At 43.5% G+C, this 16,034-nt stretch overlaps 1 protein-coding gene across 5 annotated transcripts in view; it reads left to right on the top strand.

Annotated features, from left to right (window-relative positions):
• The window catches only part of ctnnal1 (catenin (cadherin-associated protein), alpha-like 1), a 120,496-nt gene that overhangs the window by 56,403 nt on the left and 48,059 nt on the right, over nucleotides 1-16,034 (top strand). For all 5 annotated transcript variants that reach the window (XM_038971747.1, XM_038971749.1, XM_038971746.1 and 2 more), the window contains exon 2: nucleotides 12,235-12,424. In XM_038971747.1, the coding sequence (XP_038827675.1) occupies nucleotides 12,235-12,424 (190 nt within the window). The remainder of the gene's footprint in view (nucleotides 1-12,234; nucleotides 12,425-16,034) is intronic.

Raw genomic sequence — 16,034 nt, 5'->3', positions numbered from 1 at the left:
AGTAGTGCACTACGTAGGGAATAGGGTGCCATATGGGACAGAGACACAGTGTTAAGAAGAAGTGACTGGATTTTCCCAATGGGATTTACCAATAACTGGAATGTCTCAAGATTGCTTCTCAGAAACATGTTAAGTTTGGAGAATACAATAGAACAACACACACACTCACATACACATGCGCGCACCCACGCACTCGCACACAGACAGGCACACACACACACTACACAAAGAGAGAAACACACCAAGGGGAGAAAGACAAAATGCCAAACGGAGTCTTTTGTTGAGCTGTCTTTTAACACAACCTGTCAGTAACCACAGGAGGCAGCCACAAGTGTTTCCAGCTTTTGTTAAAAGTCAGATTTATAGTCAGACAGTGTGTCCTTCAGGAATATGCTTCCTGTAAGCCCAAACAGAACCCATACACAGCACTGCCTGTTCTCTATCCTCCTCTGCTTCCATTGTGGGTTGTTGTTGTTGCAGCAGTGTGACGTGTGTGTAATTGTAGATGCCATTATGGATAACAGCATGGATTTAGCTGAGTGGCTGCAACTGAGTTGATTGTCTGTGTCTGGTCAAAAGCAGGCAACGGTAAGCTGTCCACTTCTGTGCTGATTACGACAAAGCTCTCTGTGTGTGTTTGTGTGTGTGTATGTGTGTACAGGTGAGGTGCTTTGATGTGTCGTAAACATTTGTTTTTGTTTGTTCTTTGAAGTCTTGTTTTTTTCTAAAACCTTGAATCCTTGACAGGTTTGTATTTTCATCAGCAGGCAGCACAGCTCTGATGCTCTGAGGCTGTTCTGTTCTCATTGGGATGCATGGGGGATGTGTCAGAGCCTTGTGTGTGTGTGTGTGTGTGTGTGTGTGTGTGTGTGTGTGTGTGTGTGTGTGTGTGTGTGTGTGTGTGTGTGTGTGTGTGTGTGTGTGTGTGTGTGTGTGTGTGTGTGTGTGTGTGTGTGAGAGAGTGTCTGTCTGTATGTGCTGTATGCAGCTTGTCACACTCAAATCTGTGTGCTCCCAGCTACGAATAACACTCTGCAGTGCTTCTTCCTGACCCCTGACAACCACAAATTCTGCTGCTGTTGAACAAGAAAAAGCATCCACTGAATGGATTGCTTAATTAGATTAGACATAGACTGCCTCCTAAATTGCACTACTTTTGACCAGGGCCCATAGGGATCTATGGTCAATAGTCTAGACCTTGGGTTTACAGACAACCCCAGGTAGCTCTAACTCTGCCAGGTTCCTGTTTACAGACAGCCCCAGGTAGCCCTAACCCTGCCAGGTTCCTGTTTACAGACAACCCCAGGTAGCCCTAACCCTGCCAGGTTCCTGTTTACAGACAACCCCAGGTAGCCCTAACCCTGCCAGGTTCCTGTTTACAGACAACCCCAGGTAGCCCTAACCCTGCCAGGTTCCTGTTTACAGACAGCCCCAGGTAGCCATAACCCTGCCAGGTTCCTGTTTACAGACAACCCCAGGTAGCCCTAACCCTGCCAGGTTCCTGTTTACAGACAACCCCAGGTAGCCATAACCCTGCCAGGTTCCTGTTTACAGACAACCCCAGGTAGCCATAACCCTGCCAGGTTCCTGTTTACAGACAGCCCCAGGTAGCCATAACCCTGCCAGGTTCCTGATTACAGACAGCCCCAGGTAGCCATAACCCTGCCAGGTTCCTGATTACAGACAGCCCCAGGTAGCCCTAACCCTGCCATGTTCCTTTTTACAGACAACCCCAGGTAGCCATAACCCTGCCAGGTTCCTGATTACAGACAGCCCCAGGTAGCCCTAACCCTGCCATGTTCCTTTTTACAGACAACCCCAGGTAGCTCTAACCCTGCCAGGTTCCTGTTTACAGACAACCCCAGGTAGCTCTAACTCTGCCAGGTTCCTGTTTACAGACAGCCCCAGGGTAGACCTAACCCTGCCAGGTACACCATACACATGCATGCACATGCACATGCACATACACACACACATACACATACACATGCATGCACACGAACACATGCAAGCACACATGCACGCACACACACACACACACACACACACGCACACACACACACACACACCGTACACAGGGGCAGAGACTTTGAACCCATGACTTTTATGTAAATGTCACTGTCATGTTGTTGATTTAAATTCAGGCCAAACATTCTAACCTTTTACAGAGGTTGAGTATAGTGTGACATATGGGAACTCTATCACTGAGTCACCATGGGTCTATACTGTCATATACTGTAGTAGAACTTATCCAGTATTCAGGCTTCAGGACAGAAATGACATTTCCATTTCCCTATAGAATGCCTATTTCTTTCTGTGGGTGAGTCAGCAAGAGCTCCTTGGTTTGGAGGCAGCGTAACTAGTAGCTCTAATCCTGACCAGGCAGCGCTGTTGTCACGCATGGAAAGAGAGAGAGAGGGAAGGAGAGAGGGAGAGAGAGAGGGATAGAAGGACAGTGAGTGAGAGGGAGAAAGGCAGAGATGGGGAGAGAGAAAGAAAAAGAGAGTTAGAGAGAGAGAGAAACACAGAGATTTGCTCCGTTACATTTTCTGTAGTTTTCCGATTATCCTCCTGTTCAGGGACACACGTCACTAAACCGACCATCACGTTCCACTCGGTTACCTGTGGCGTCACATACTGACCCGTCGCCCCCCTTCCACTTAATATGCCTGGAGCCTCTTCTGTCGTGCTTCTGTTCTGTTCTGACTGAAGAGTGGGCTGTGGTTCTGTTCTGGTTGAAGATGGGCTGTGGTTCGGTTCTGACTGAAGAGTGGGCTGTGGTTCTGTTCTGGTTGAAGATGGGCTGTGGTTCTGTTCTGACTGAAGAGTGGGCTGTGGTTCTGTTCTGGTTGAAGATGGGCTGTGGTTCTGTTCTGGTTGAAGAGTGGCATGTGGTTCTTCCCTCGTTGAAGAGTGGGCACTGGTTATTTTTTGGTTGAAGATGGGCTGTGGTTCTGTTCTGGTTGAAGAGTGGGCTGTGGTTCTGTTCTGACTGAAGAGTGGGCTAAGGTTCTGTTCTGACTGAAGAGTGGGCTGTGGTTCTGTTCTGACTGAAGAGTGGGCTGTGGTTCTGTTCTGGTTGAAGAGTGGGCTGTGGTTCTGTTCTGACTGAAGAATGGGTTGTGTTTCTGTTCTGACTGAAGAGTGGGCTGATTCTGTTCTGACTGAAGAGTGGGCTGTGGCTCTGGTCTGGTTGAAGAGTGGGCTGTGGCTCTGTTCTGACTGAAGAATGGGCTGTGGTTCTGTTCTGTTTGAAGTTAGGGTTGAAGTGTGGGCTGTGGTTCTGTTCTGGTTGAAGAGTGGGCTGTGGTTCTGTTCTGGTTGAAGAGTGGGCTGTGAAAAGCTCTCTCTCTCTCTCTCTCTCTCTCTCTCTCTCGCTCTCAATTCAAGGGGCTTTATTGGCATGGGAAACATATGTTAACATTGCCAAATCAAGTGAAGTAGATCATAAATAAAAGTGAAATAAACAATAAAAATGAACAGTAAACATTACACTCATAGAAGTTCCAAAAGAATAAAGCATTTCAAATGTCATATTATGTCTATATACAGTGTTGTAACGATGTGCAAATGGTTAAAGTACAAAATGGAAAATAAATAAACAAACATAAATATGGGTTGTATTTACAATGGTGTTTGTTCTTCACTGGTTGCCCTTTTCTTGTGGCAACAAGTCACAAATCTTGCTGCTGTGATGGCACACTGTGGTATTTCACCCAGTAGATATTGGAGTTTATGAAAATTGGGTTTGTTTTCAAATTCTTTGCGGATCTGTGTAATCTGAGGGAAATATGTGTCTCTAATATGGTCATACATTTGGCAGGAGGTTAGGAAGTGCAGCTCAGTTTCCACCTTGTTTTGTGGGCAGTGTGCACATAGCCTGTCTTCTCTTGAGAGCCAGAACTGCCTATGGCAGCCTTTCTCAATAGCAAGACTATGTTCACTGAGTCTGTACATAGTCAAAGCTTGTTGGTCAAATAAAATAAAATAAAACTTTATTTGCCACATGCGCCAAATACAACAAGTATAGACTTTACCGTGAAATGCTTACTTACAAGCCCTTAACCAACAGTGCAGTTCAAGAAGAAGAAAATATTTACCAAGTAGGCTAAAATAAAAAGTAATAATTAAAAGTAACACAATAAGAATAACAATAACGAGGCTATATACAGGGGGCACCAGTGTCAGTGTGCGGGGGTACAGGCTAGGTGAGGTAATCTGTAGGTGGGGGCGAAGTGACTATGCATAGGTAACAGACATACAGCGATTAGCAGAAGTGTACAAAAAGGGGGGGGGGGTGTAAATTGTCCGGTGGCGATTTTTATGAATTGTTCAGCAGTCTAATGGCTTGGGGAAAGAAGCTGTTGAGGAGCATTTTGGTCCTAGACTTGGCGCTCTGGTACCGCTTGCTGTGCGGTAGCAGAGAAAACAGTCTATAACTTGGGTGACTGGAGTCTCTGATAATTTTATGGGCTTTCCTCTGACACCACCTATTATATAGGTCCTGGATGGCAGGAAGCTTGGCCCCAGTGATGTACTGGGCCGTTCGCACTACCCTCTGTAGCGCCTTACGGTCAGCTACCGAGCAGTTGCCATACCAGGCGGTGATGCAACCGGTCAGGATGCTCTCGATTGTGCAGCTGTAGAACCTTTTGAGGATCTGGGGACCCATGCCAAATCTTTTCAGTCTCCTGAGGGGGAAAAGGTTTCGTCGTGCCCTCTTCATGACTGTCTTGGTATGTTTGGACCGTGATAGTTCGTTGGTGATGTGGACACCAAGGAACTTGAAACTCTCGACCCGCTCCACTACAGCCCCGTCGCTGAGAATGGGGGTCTGTTTGGCCCGCCTTTTCCTGTAGTCCACGATCAGCTCCTTTGTCTTGCTCACATTGAGGGAGTGGTTGTAGTCCTGGCACCACATCCCCAGTTCTCTGACCTCCTCCCTATAGGCCGTCTCATCATTGTCGGTGATCAGGCCTACCACTGTTGTGTCATCAGCAAACTTAATGATGGTGTTGGAATCATGTTTGGCCACGCAGTCGTGGGTGAGCAGGGAATACAGGAGGGGACTAAGTACACACCCCTGAGTGGCCCCAGTGTTAAGGATCAGCGCTGCAGACGTGTTGTTGCCTATTCTTACCACCTGGGGTCGGCCCATCAGGAAGTCCAGGATCCAGTTGCAGAGGGAGGTGTTTAGTCCTAGTGTCCTTCGCTGAGTGATGAGCTTCGTGGGCACTATGGTGTTGAATGCTGAGCTGAAGCCAATGAACAGCATTCTCCCACAGGTGTTACCTTTGTCCAGGTGAGAATGGGCAGTGTGGAGTGCGATTGAGATTGTGTCATCTGTGGAACTGTTGGGGCGGTATGCGAATTGGAGTGGTTCTAGTGTGTCCGAGAGGATGCCTTTGATGTGAGCCATGACCAGCCTTTCAAAGCACTTCATGGCTACTGACATGAGTGCCACGGGGCGGTAATCATTTAGCCAGGTTACCTTCACTTCCTTGGGCACAGGTACTATGGTGGTCGGCTTGAAACATGTAGGTATTACAGACTCGGTCAGGGAGAGGTTGAACATATCAGTGAAGACACTTGACAGTTGGTCCGCGCATGCTTTGAGTACACGTCTTGGTAATCCGTCTGGCCCAGCGGCTTTGTGAATGTTGACCTGTTTAAAGGTTTTGTTCACATCGGCTACCGAGAGCATTATAACACAGTCATCCAGAACAGCTGGTGCTCTCGTGCATGCTTCAGTGTTGCTTGCCTCGTAGCGAGCATAAAAGGCATTTAGCTCGTCTGGTAGGCTTGCGTCACTGGGGAGCTCGCGTCTGGGTTTCCCTTTGTAGTCTGTAATAGCCCTGCCATATCCGACAAGTCAGTCACAGTCAGTCACAGTGGTCTGGTATTCTGCCACGGTGTACTCTCTGTTTAGGGCCAAATAGCATTCTAGTTTGCTCTGTTTTTTTTGTGAATACTTTCCAATGTGTCAATTAATCATATTTTTGTTTTCTCATGATTTGGTTGGGTCTAATTGTGTTGCTGTCCTGGGGCTCTGTGGGTGTGTTTGTGTTTGTGAACAGAGCCCCAGGTCCAGCTTGCTTAGGGGACTCTTCTCCAGGTTCATCTCTCTGTAGGTGATGGCTTTGTTATGGAAGGTTTGGGAATCGCTTCCTTTTAGATGGATGTAGAATTTAACGGCTCTTTTCTGAGTTTTGATAATTAGCGGGTATCGGCCTAATTCTGCTCTGCATGCATTATTTGGTGTTTTACGCTGTACACATATGATATTTCTGCAGAATTCTGCATGCAGAGTCTCAAATTGGTGTTTGTCCCATTTTGTGAATTCTTGGTTGGTGAGCGGACCCCTGACCTCACAACCATGAACGGCAATGAGTTCTATAACTGATTCAAGTATTTTTAGCCAGATCCTAATTGGTATGTCGAATTTTATGTTCCTTTTGATGGCATAGAATGCCCTTCTTGCCTTATCTCTCAGATCGTTCACGGCTTTGTGGAAGTTACCTGTGGCTCTGATGTTTAGGCCAAGGTATGTATAGTTTTTTGTGTGCTCTACTAGGGCAACGGTGTCTAGATGGAATTTGTATTCGACACACACATTCTAAACATGTACTGTATGTGCGTAGATTCATGAAGAAGATCAAACTCTGGGACAATAAATGTGAAGATGGGGATAGAAGTTGTTTCCAGCAGCTTGACAACTACCTTTCTACATACGATGTTGACAGAGCTCCTATGGTGCAAATAGTTAGCTCACATTTACCCAATCTCAACAGTGAGTTCTACTCCTACTTCCCTGACATTGAAAACAAGTCTGCCAAACTTGACTGGGTGTATAATCCTTTCATGACTTACAGTACCAACAACAACATTCCTACCAGACTGCAGGATAATCTTCTGGATGTGTCCTCAGGCCGTGGCCTGGAGATGAGGTACTCAGAGACAAGACTGTCACAGTTCTTGCATGATGTGGAGAAGGAATATTCTGATTTGGGGAAGCATGCACTGAATGAACTGCTACCCTTTGGATCTACATATGTATGTGAAATGACATTTTCATCCATGACTCTAATCAAGACCAAGAACAGGAACAGACTCGACTTGGAGAAAAGCATGATCACTGCTGTTGCCACACTGACCCCAAGTTTATGAGTGAGAGACAGGGTCAAGTTTCTCATTGATTGGTGAGTCCTCCGTCCCAGCAGAAGGCCTTTTGCCTTTTGGTAGGCCGTCATTGTAAATAAGAATTTGTTGTTAACTGACTTTAAAAAATATATACAGTACCGTTCAAAAGTTTGGGGTCACTTAGAAATGTCCTTGTTTTTGAAAGAAAAGCAAATTTTTTGTCCATTAAAATAACATAAAATTGATCAGAAATACAGTGTAGACATTGTTAATGTTGTAAATGACTATTGTAGCTGGAAACGGGTGATTTTTTTTAATGGAATATCTACATACAGTTGAAGTCGGAAGTTTACATACACTTAGGTTGGAGTCATTAAAACTCATTTTTCAACGACTCCACAAATTTCTTGTGAACAAACTATAGTTTTGGCAAGTCGGTTAGGACATCTACTTTTTCCAACAATTGTTTACAGACAGATTATTTCACTTTTAATTCACTGTATCGCAATTCCAGTGGGTCAGAAGTTTACATACACTAAGTTGACTGTGCTTTTAAACAGCTTAGAAAATTCCCGAAAATGATGTCATGGCTTTAGAAGCTTCTGATAGGCTAATTGACATAATTTGAGTGAATTGGAGGTGTACCTGTGGATGTATTTCAAGGCCTACCTTCACACGCAGTGCCTCTTTGCTTGACATCATGGGAAAATCAAAAGAAATCAGCCAAGACCTCATAAAACATAATTGTAGACCTCCACAAGTCTGGTTCATCCTTGGGAGCAATGTCCAAACCTGAAGATACCACGTTCATCTGTACAAGGTACCTGAAGGTACCATGTTCATCTGTACAAACAATAGTACGCAAGTATAATCACCATGGGACCACCCAGCCGTCATACCGCTCAGGAAGGAGACGCGTTCTGTCTCCTAGAGATGAACATACTTTGGTGCGAAAAGTGCAAGTCAATCACAGAACAACAGCAAAGGACTTTGTGAAGATGCTGGAGGAAACAGGTACAAAAGCGTCTATATCCACAGTAAAACGAGTCCTATATCGACAAAATCTGAAATGCCGCTCAGCAAGGAAGAAACCACTGCTCCAAAACCGCCATAAAAAAGCCAGACTACGGTTTGCAACTGTACATGGGGACAAAGATCGTACTTTTTGGAGAAATGTCCTCTGGTCTGATGAAACAAAAATAGAACTGTTTGGCCATAATGACCATTGTTATGTTTGGAGGAAAAAGGGGGAGGCTTGCAAGCCGAAGAACACCATCCCAACCGTGAAACAAGGGGGTGGCAGCATCATGTTGTGGGGGTGCTTTGCTGCAGGAGGGATTAGTGCACTTCACAAAATAGATGGCATCATGAGGCAGGAAAATTATGTGGATATATTGAAGCAACATCTCAAGACATCAGTCAGGAAGTTAAAGCTTGGTCGCAAATGGGTCTACCAAATGGAGACTGACCCCAAGCATACTTCCAAAGTTGTGGCAAAATGGCTTAAGGACAACAAAGTCAAGGTATTGGGGAGGCCATCACAAAGCTCTGACCTCAATCCTATAGAACATTTTGGGCAGAACTAAAAAAGTGTGAGCTAGCAAGGAGTTATACAAACCTGACTCAGTTACACCAGCTCTGTCAGGAGGAATGGGCCAAATTCACCCAACTTATTGTGGGAAGCTTGTGGAAGGCTACCCGAAACGTTTGACCCGAGTTAAACAATTTAAAGGCAATGCTACCAAATACTAATTGAGTGTATGTAAACTTCTGACCCACTGGGAATGTGATGAAAGAAATAAAAGCTGAATAAATAATTCTCTCTACTATTACTCTGACATTTCACATTCTTAAAATAAAGTAGTGATCCTAACTGACCTAAGTCACACCCTAGATAAGCTAGATGCAGGTAAGGCGGTATTGAATACAAGGCGGTATTGAATGTGTCACTGTCTGTCCATGTGTCACTGTCTGTCATCTCAAATGTTTCTCTCGACCTGTGTGCACCTACGTTGTAAACTTTCATTCGTAGACTAGGTTGTAACAACCTCATGATGGGTATAGGGAAATTTGAGTATCATGTAATAGCCTAAACCTTTCGATGTTACATTGAACTGGGTGAATGGAATATGAATGACAGTCATCCAATATGGTGTAATAGAAATAAGGCCATGCTCATGATAAAAAAAGTGTCCTCCCTCATCTTAAACGGCACCGACCGCCACTGGTCTTCAGTACATAGGACTTCATGTTCCACCTCTCATCAATGTGATGACTCATTGCAGTGATGTATGACAGCGTGTTCATAGACGTCCAACAATTTGTTTTTAACGCCATGCATGGGGTGTTTTAGAGCTTGCACTTTATACTTGCAGAGTAATCATTGTACAATTTGGCTCTAGATGTGCCGTCAGAGCAGTAAAGCCGATATCCTCTACCATTGACAATGGCTGCATATCAACTGGAATCGTTTCTGTAATCAGCGCTGTGATTTTTTTCACTCCGTCCCTTCTTGCACTTCTTTTATGTGAACCTGTCTAATGTCTGTTATTAGTGGCCTGTACTGTTTAGGGGTCTCACGGTGCCCCCCTTTTTAGATGGTTAAGTATTGCACCTGTACTGTTTAGGGGTCTCACGGTGCCCCCCTTTTTAGATGGTTAAGTATTGCACCTGTACTGTTTAGGGGTCTCACGGTGCCCCCCTTTTTAGATGGTTAAGTATTGCACCTGTACTGTTTAGGGGTCTCACGGTGCCCCCCTTTTTAGATGGTTAAGTATTGCACCTGTACTGTTTAGGGGTCTCACGGTGCCCCCCTTTTTAGATGGTTAAGTATTGCACCTGTACTGTTTAGGGGTCTCACGGTGCCCCCCTTTTTAGATGGTTAAGTATTGCACCTGTACTGCCACTCTAGCTCAGTTCCACCTTGTATTTCACCACCTTCTCGTATAACTTGTCAAAGTATTGTCATACAGGACTTCGCTGCTGTCGCTTCCCTGTCTCACTGCCATTTTTCAACTGTTAACAACGATGACGTGCTGAGCGTTTTATGTCTGTGGCAAAAAGTAGCGTTACAGCATTGTTGCATTAGGTATTTGTATTTTTGTCTTTATGATGATGATCGGGACCTGTTAGTGGTAGTTTTGTGATTTATATTTTGTTTTGTAAAGGGAAAAAACGTTTTTTCTAAACGTTAACGATTCCAATTTTGTTTAAACGTTCACAGCCCTAGTGTCAGTGTGTGCGATTGTGTGGGTGTGGGTGTAGATGCTGAGCTATAGGACACACCTCTTCTCTCCTGCTGTCTCACTGCCGGCTCTACACCTGTTACTCCATAGGAAATCAGCAATCAGTTCTCTGTCTCTATCCGTGAAAAATAATTTATTATAATTTTGACTTTTCTTCTGTGTACTCACTTGGGGAAAGTGGTAGAAACACGGCCTGTGTTTACGTGCTGTACACTGGACGGGGTAGACTCAGTGGCGTGTATTCATGGATGCTAAAGGAAACCAGGATTTCCCCCCAAAATTATTCTCTCTCTCTATATATATATATATAATAATTTTTATATATATAAAAATTATGTATATTTCTTTGTTTCATAATTGTCTTTCAATTTGCATAAGGCTGAATGTATCTCACCAGAGAAAGTATCCGAGCGAATGAAACAGCGCACCTCTGTCTCTGTATGGATAGCCCATGTATCTGATGCTGTCTGGTCATAAAGAGGATGATATTGTTGCCGCCCATATTGATGCTGTCTGATCAAAAAGAGGATGATATTGTTGCCGCCCGTAGCATTGAATGCAAGGGAAGCCAGCGAGCATTTGGACGCCCTTAATATTAAAAAAATGAAATAATAGCCAATCAATGTTGAGCTAAACTGAGCGAGCTCAACTGTGAATGGTCCTGGTCCACCAAAAAAAGTGTCAAGGGAAGCCAGTTTGGATTTGGCTTCACACCAATCACATCACATCAAGCCAAACGCCATTGACAGAATAAACTTGAATTGTTGCATCTCTAGCTCAAATTGACCCTTTCCTAAATTAGTCATGGATGGAAATAGGGATTTGGTCTAATTATCACTGCATATTGGCTACGCTTGAATTGCCCAGCCAATGTTGTTCTTCTCAGACCATCTTTTTAAATTATATTTAAAAATTGTAGGTATATGATCACACTGGTAATTGATCATTTGTTCTATTACTTGTGAGGCACAGCTGAGTGAGCATAATAATTAGCTTGTTTTGTTTACTGTGCTGATGGCCTGCATCTGATGGTCAGTCTGAGGGGAGGGAGGGAGCAGCGGTGAGGCTGCCTCTCACCCGACTCACTGTCCCTCCTCTCTCCCTCCCTCGACTGAGAAAAGGGGACACAGTCTTCCAGCTGATGGTGAGGCTTAAGTTGCACTGCATTACTTCTGCCTCATGAACCAATTAATGTTGTTACTCCTATGACCAGAGAAATAACAACAACGCAAGCTTATCGAAACACTCGCATTTTATGGCTTATAAAACTGATGAACTAAGTGTTGACAGTGCTGAATAACAACTTAAACTTGAACTTTTTCATAAAAACAGCAGCTCTTTGCTGTATTCGTTGAGTCTCTCTCTACTCATGGTTTTAAATGTTCTGAAATCTCACATGATCAACTTTGCTGTGAGTTCAAGGCTTCTTTTTACAGTCTATGGAGCGAGGAAACTGTGTAGACACGGTGATCTGAAATATCTGATTGACCAGCATTAGGCCTATAAGTGCACTTGATTTGCTCTCTGGGCCTGCCGGGTAGGCGGAGTTCTACCTTCAGACACATGAATTGGTTTAAAATGGGAATACTTTGCCTTCCCGGCGCTAGGGCTACTGAATCAAGTGCACCTACCGTCAACAGTGGGCAACGGGGGGAAAAAAATAGGAACGCAAGGCTTTATTGTTGGGTTTATCACAGAAATGCTTGGTGATCGACTAGGAATGGCTTGGAGATTGACCAGAGACCAGAGATTGACCAGATCGCGATCGACCGGTTGGCGACCACTGCTGTACACCTATATTACAAACACACAAGGCACACATCACTGACTAGTCTCTGTATCCTCCTAGATCACCACCCTGATCAATCACAAAGACAAACCAAAGAAGTCGGAGCGGACGCAGCAGGCCATCCAGAGGGTGGGCCAGGCTGTTAGTGTTGCTGTGGGTCGCTTCGTTGCCGTGGGCGAGGCCATTGCCGTGGAGAACGAGGAGCTGAAGGAGGAGATGGGCATGGCCTGCTTCGAGGCCCGCAGAGCAGGTAACTGGATCTGCGTCTGAAATTACATCCTAAATGGCATCCTAGTGCACTCTATAGGGAAGAAGGTGCCATTTTGAATGCAGTCCAACGAAGGGAGTGTTTTTGCTGTTTTCATCATGAATACATTTTTAAAACGGGTCGGAAACTTTCCATGGGAAGTTAAGCCCTTGAATTTGGGGAATTTTGCTTAAATTCATCAAAAAAGTTAGCTTATAACAGTGAACCTTTTTTGTGGGATACAGATAAGGCAATTCTAGGTCGCATATTTTGGTTAAACTATCCCCAATTCAATGGAATTGCAACCCTCTGCATGCACAGTGCATTCTGCCATCACATGTACAGCTGAATCTCAAGATCTTACACACTAATGAGATGTTATTGAGCCCACACTACTACACTGTCTGAGCCAAGGACTACATGCTTTCTGGTAAGTTTTGATTACAATACTGGGTGGGGTGAATATATTTTATATGACATACATTATTTTTTGTTAACTAGTAAATAGTACCCTATAGCAATGTGTGTTTAAATAATTTCTAATTTGTTAACATTTTCTGCTAGTTTGTTTTTGCTACGATGTGGGTTTTAGCTTGCTTGAGCCTGTTAACTGAGGAGTGTTAATTCATTTATTTCCATACATGTTTCATTCTAAAACATTTGTCTTACAAAGGAGTTTAACCTCTAACACCTCCCAAACCCGGATCCGGGAGCACCCCCATCAGTAGAAAAGCTACTAGCATAGCCTAGCATAGCGTCACAAGTAAATACTAGCATCTAAATATCATTAAATCACAAGTCCAAGACACCAGATGAAAGATACACATCTTGTGAATCCAGCCATCATTTCTGATTTTTTAAATGTTTTACAGGGAAGACACAATATGTAAATCTATTAGCTAACCACGTTAGCAAAAGACACCACTTTTTTTACTCCACCAGTTTTTTACTCCATCAGTAGCTATCACAAATTCGACCAAATAAAGATATAAATAGCCACTAACCAAGAAACAACTTCATCAGATGACAGTCTGATAACATATTTATTGTATAGCATATGTTTTGTTAGAAAAATGTGCATATTTCAGGTATAAATCATAGTTTACCATTGCAGCCACCATCACAACTCTCACCAAAGCGACTAGAATAACTACAGAGACCATCGTGTATTACCTAATTACTCATCATAAAACATTTCTTAAAAATACACAGCGTACAGCAATTGAAAGACACAGATCTTGTGAATCCAGACAATATTTCAGATTTTCTAAGTGTTTTACAGCGAAAACACAATATAGCGTTATATTGGCATACCACAATAGCAAACATCACAACAGCATTGATTCAAGCCAAACATAGCGATTACGTATAAACCACCAAAAGATATTAATTTTTTCACTAACCTTCTCAGAATTCTTCAGATGACAGTCCTATAACATCATATTACACAATGCATATAGAGTTTGTTCGAAAATGTGCATATTTAGCGGCACAAATCGTGGTTATACAATGAGAAAAGTAGCCAAGCTGCAAAGAAAATGTCAGGAGAAATCTTGGGAAAGGCACCTATTCTAATCGAAAACTATTCATAAACTTGACTAAAAAATACAAGTTGGACAGCAAATGAAAGATAAATTAGTTCTTAATGCAATCGCTGGGTTAGATTTTTAAAATTAACGTTACTGCGCAATACAGCGTGCGCTAAAGCGAGACCGCCCCATAATTCATGGCGGAATTATTATTTAACATTTGTCAACATAAGTACGAATTAACAGCATAAAGACTGCTTACTATTAGCTGAGCTTCCATCAGAATCTTGGGCAAGGTGTCCTTTCTCCAGAACAATCGTCTTTGGGTTGAAAGATGTCCTCTTGTCCGGTCGAAATAGCCGCTAATGTTAGCCACCAACTGGAGAGGTGTCCACCTCGTGAAAGCGCATGACAAAGAAATCCCAGAAAATCGCAATAAACTGCTATAAACTGCTATAAGTCGGTTTAAATTAACTACCTTATGATGTCTTTAACACCTATAACGAATAAAAACATGACCGGAGATATAGAACTACTAAAACGAAAGCGTTTGCAGGACGCCATTGTGATGTCTTCTTGCGCCAGGCGCACCGTTGAAAAGGACGGTACTTCCGTTCCACGGTCTTATATAAGGTCCCAGATTGCGCAATCCACTCCATTCAAATTCTCCCCGCTTACTGACATCTAGAGGAAGACGTATGCAGTGCATGTAGCCCGATGGCTTACATGGGGACTTATAAACTGACCTCAGAACAGGGACCTCGATTTCTGAAATCTCACTCCCTGACAGGAAATGTGCTGCAGAATGAGTTCTGTTTCACTCAGAGAAATAATTCAAACGGTTTTAGAAACTAGAGAGTGTTTTCTATCCAATAGTAATAATAATATGCATATTGTACGAGCAAGAATTGAGTACGAGGCAGTTTAATTTGGGAACTCATTTTTACAAAGTCGAAATGGCGCCCCCATAGGCTCAAGAAGTTAATCTAACTGCTTAACTATTTATCTGCACAGGGAATTGTATTCTGTTTTTTAAAACTTTTTTTTCTTCTAATCTTTACAGGAAAATGCCACGAGCACTATCTGATGTGTGGAGACATTTCACTGCAGCTAATGTAGAAAGAAAAGCTGTGTACATTTGCAAATACTATGCCAAATCATATGTGAAGAATGCAACAAAGATGCAGAATCATCTGACCAAGTGCATAACGTTCCCTCAGCGCTCACAACAAGCAACCTTTGACAAAAGTCCCTCTACTTCTATTCGAGGTGAAAATTATGAATCAGACACCTTATCGATAGCAACAACTCATGGTCCTCCTGGAATCAGAAGTTTTTTTGACTCAATGGAGGAACGTAGTCAGAGAAATGCTGATGAATGTCTTGCTCGAGCTGTGTATGCAACTGGTTCACCTCTGATGCTCACAGGCAATGGGTATTGGAAGAGATTTCTGAATGTTCTTCGCCCAGCATACACCCCTCCAACCAGACATGCTTTATCTACTCATTTGCTGGATGCAGAGTTCAACAGAGTTCAAGTGAAGGTCAAGCAAATCATAGAGAAAGCAGACTGTATTGCAATCATCTCTGATGGGTGGTCGAATGTTCGTGGGCAAGAAATAATTAACTATATCATCTCCACCCCTCAACCAGTATTCTACAAGAGCACAGACACAAAGGACAACAGACACACCGCTCTCTACATTGCAGATGAGTTGAAGGCAGTAATCAATGACCTTGGACAACAGAAGGTATTTGCACTGGTGACAGACAATGCTGCGAACATGAATGCTGCTTGGTCTAAAGTGGAGGAGTCCTACCTTCATATCACACCCATTGGATGTGCTGCTCATGCATTGAATCTGCTCCTCAAGGACATCATAGCACTGAAAACAATGGATACACTCTACAAGAAAGCCAAGGAAATGGTTAGGTATGTGAAGGGTCATCAAGTTATAGCAGCAATCTACCTCACCAAGCAAAGTGAGAAGAATAAGAGCATCACATTGAATCTGCCCAGCAACACCCGTTAGGGTGGTGTTGTCATCATGTTTGACAGCCTCCTGGAGGGAAAGGAGTCTCTC

Source organism: Salvelinus namaycush, chromosome 32 (assembly GCF_016432855.1).
Source record: "Salvelinus namaycush isolate Seneca chromosome 32, SaNama_1.0, whole genome shotgun sequence".
NCBI classification, from domain to species: Eukaryota; Metazoa; Chordata; class Actinopteri; order Salmoniformes; family Salmonidae; genus Salvelinus; species Salvelinus namaycush.
Note: the sequence above shows the minus strand (reverse complement) of the source record. Positions and strands in the feature narration are given on the sequence as shown.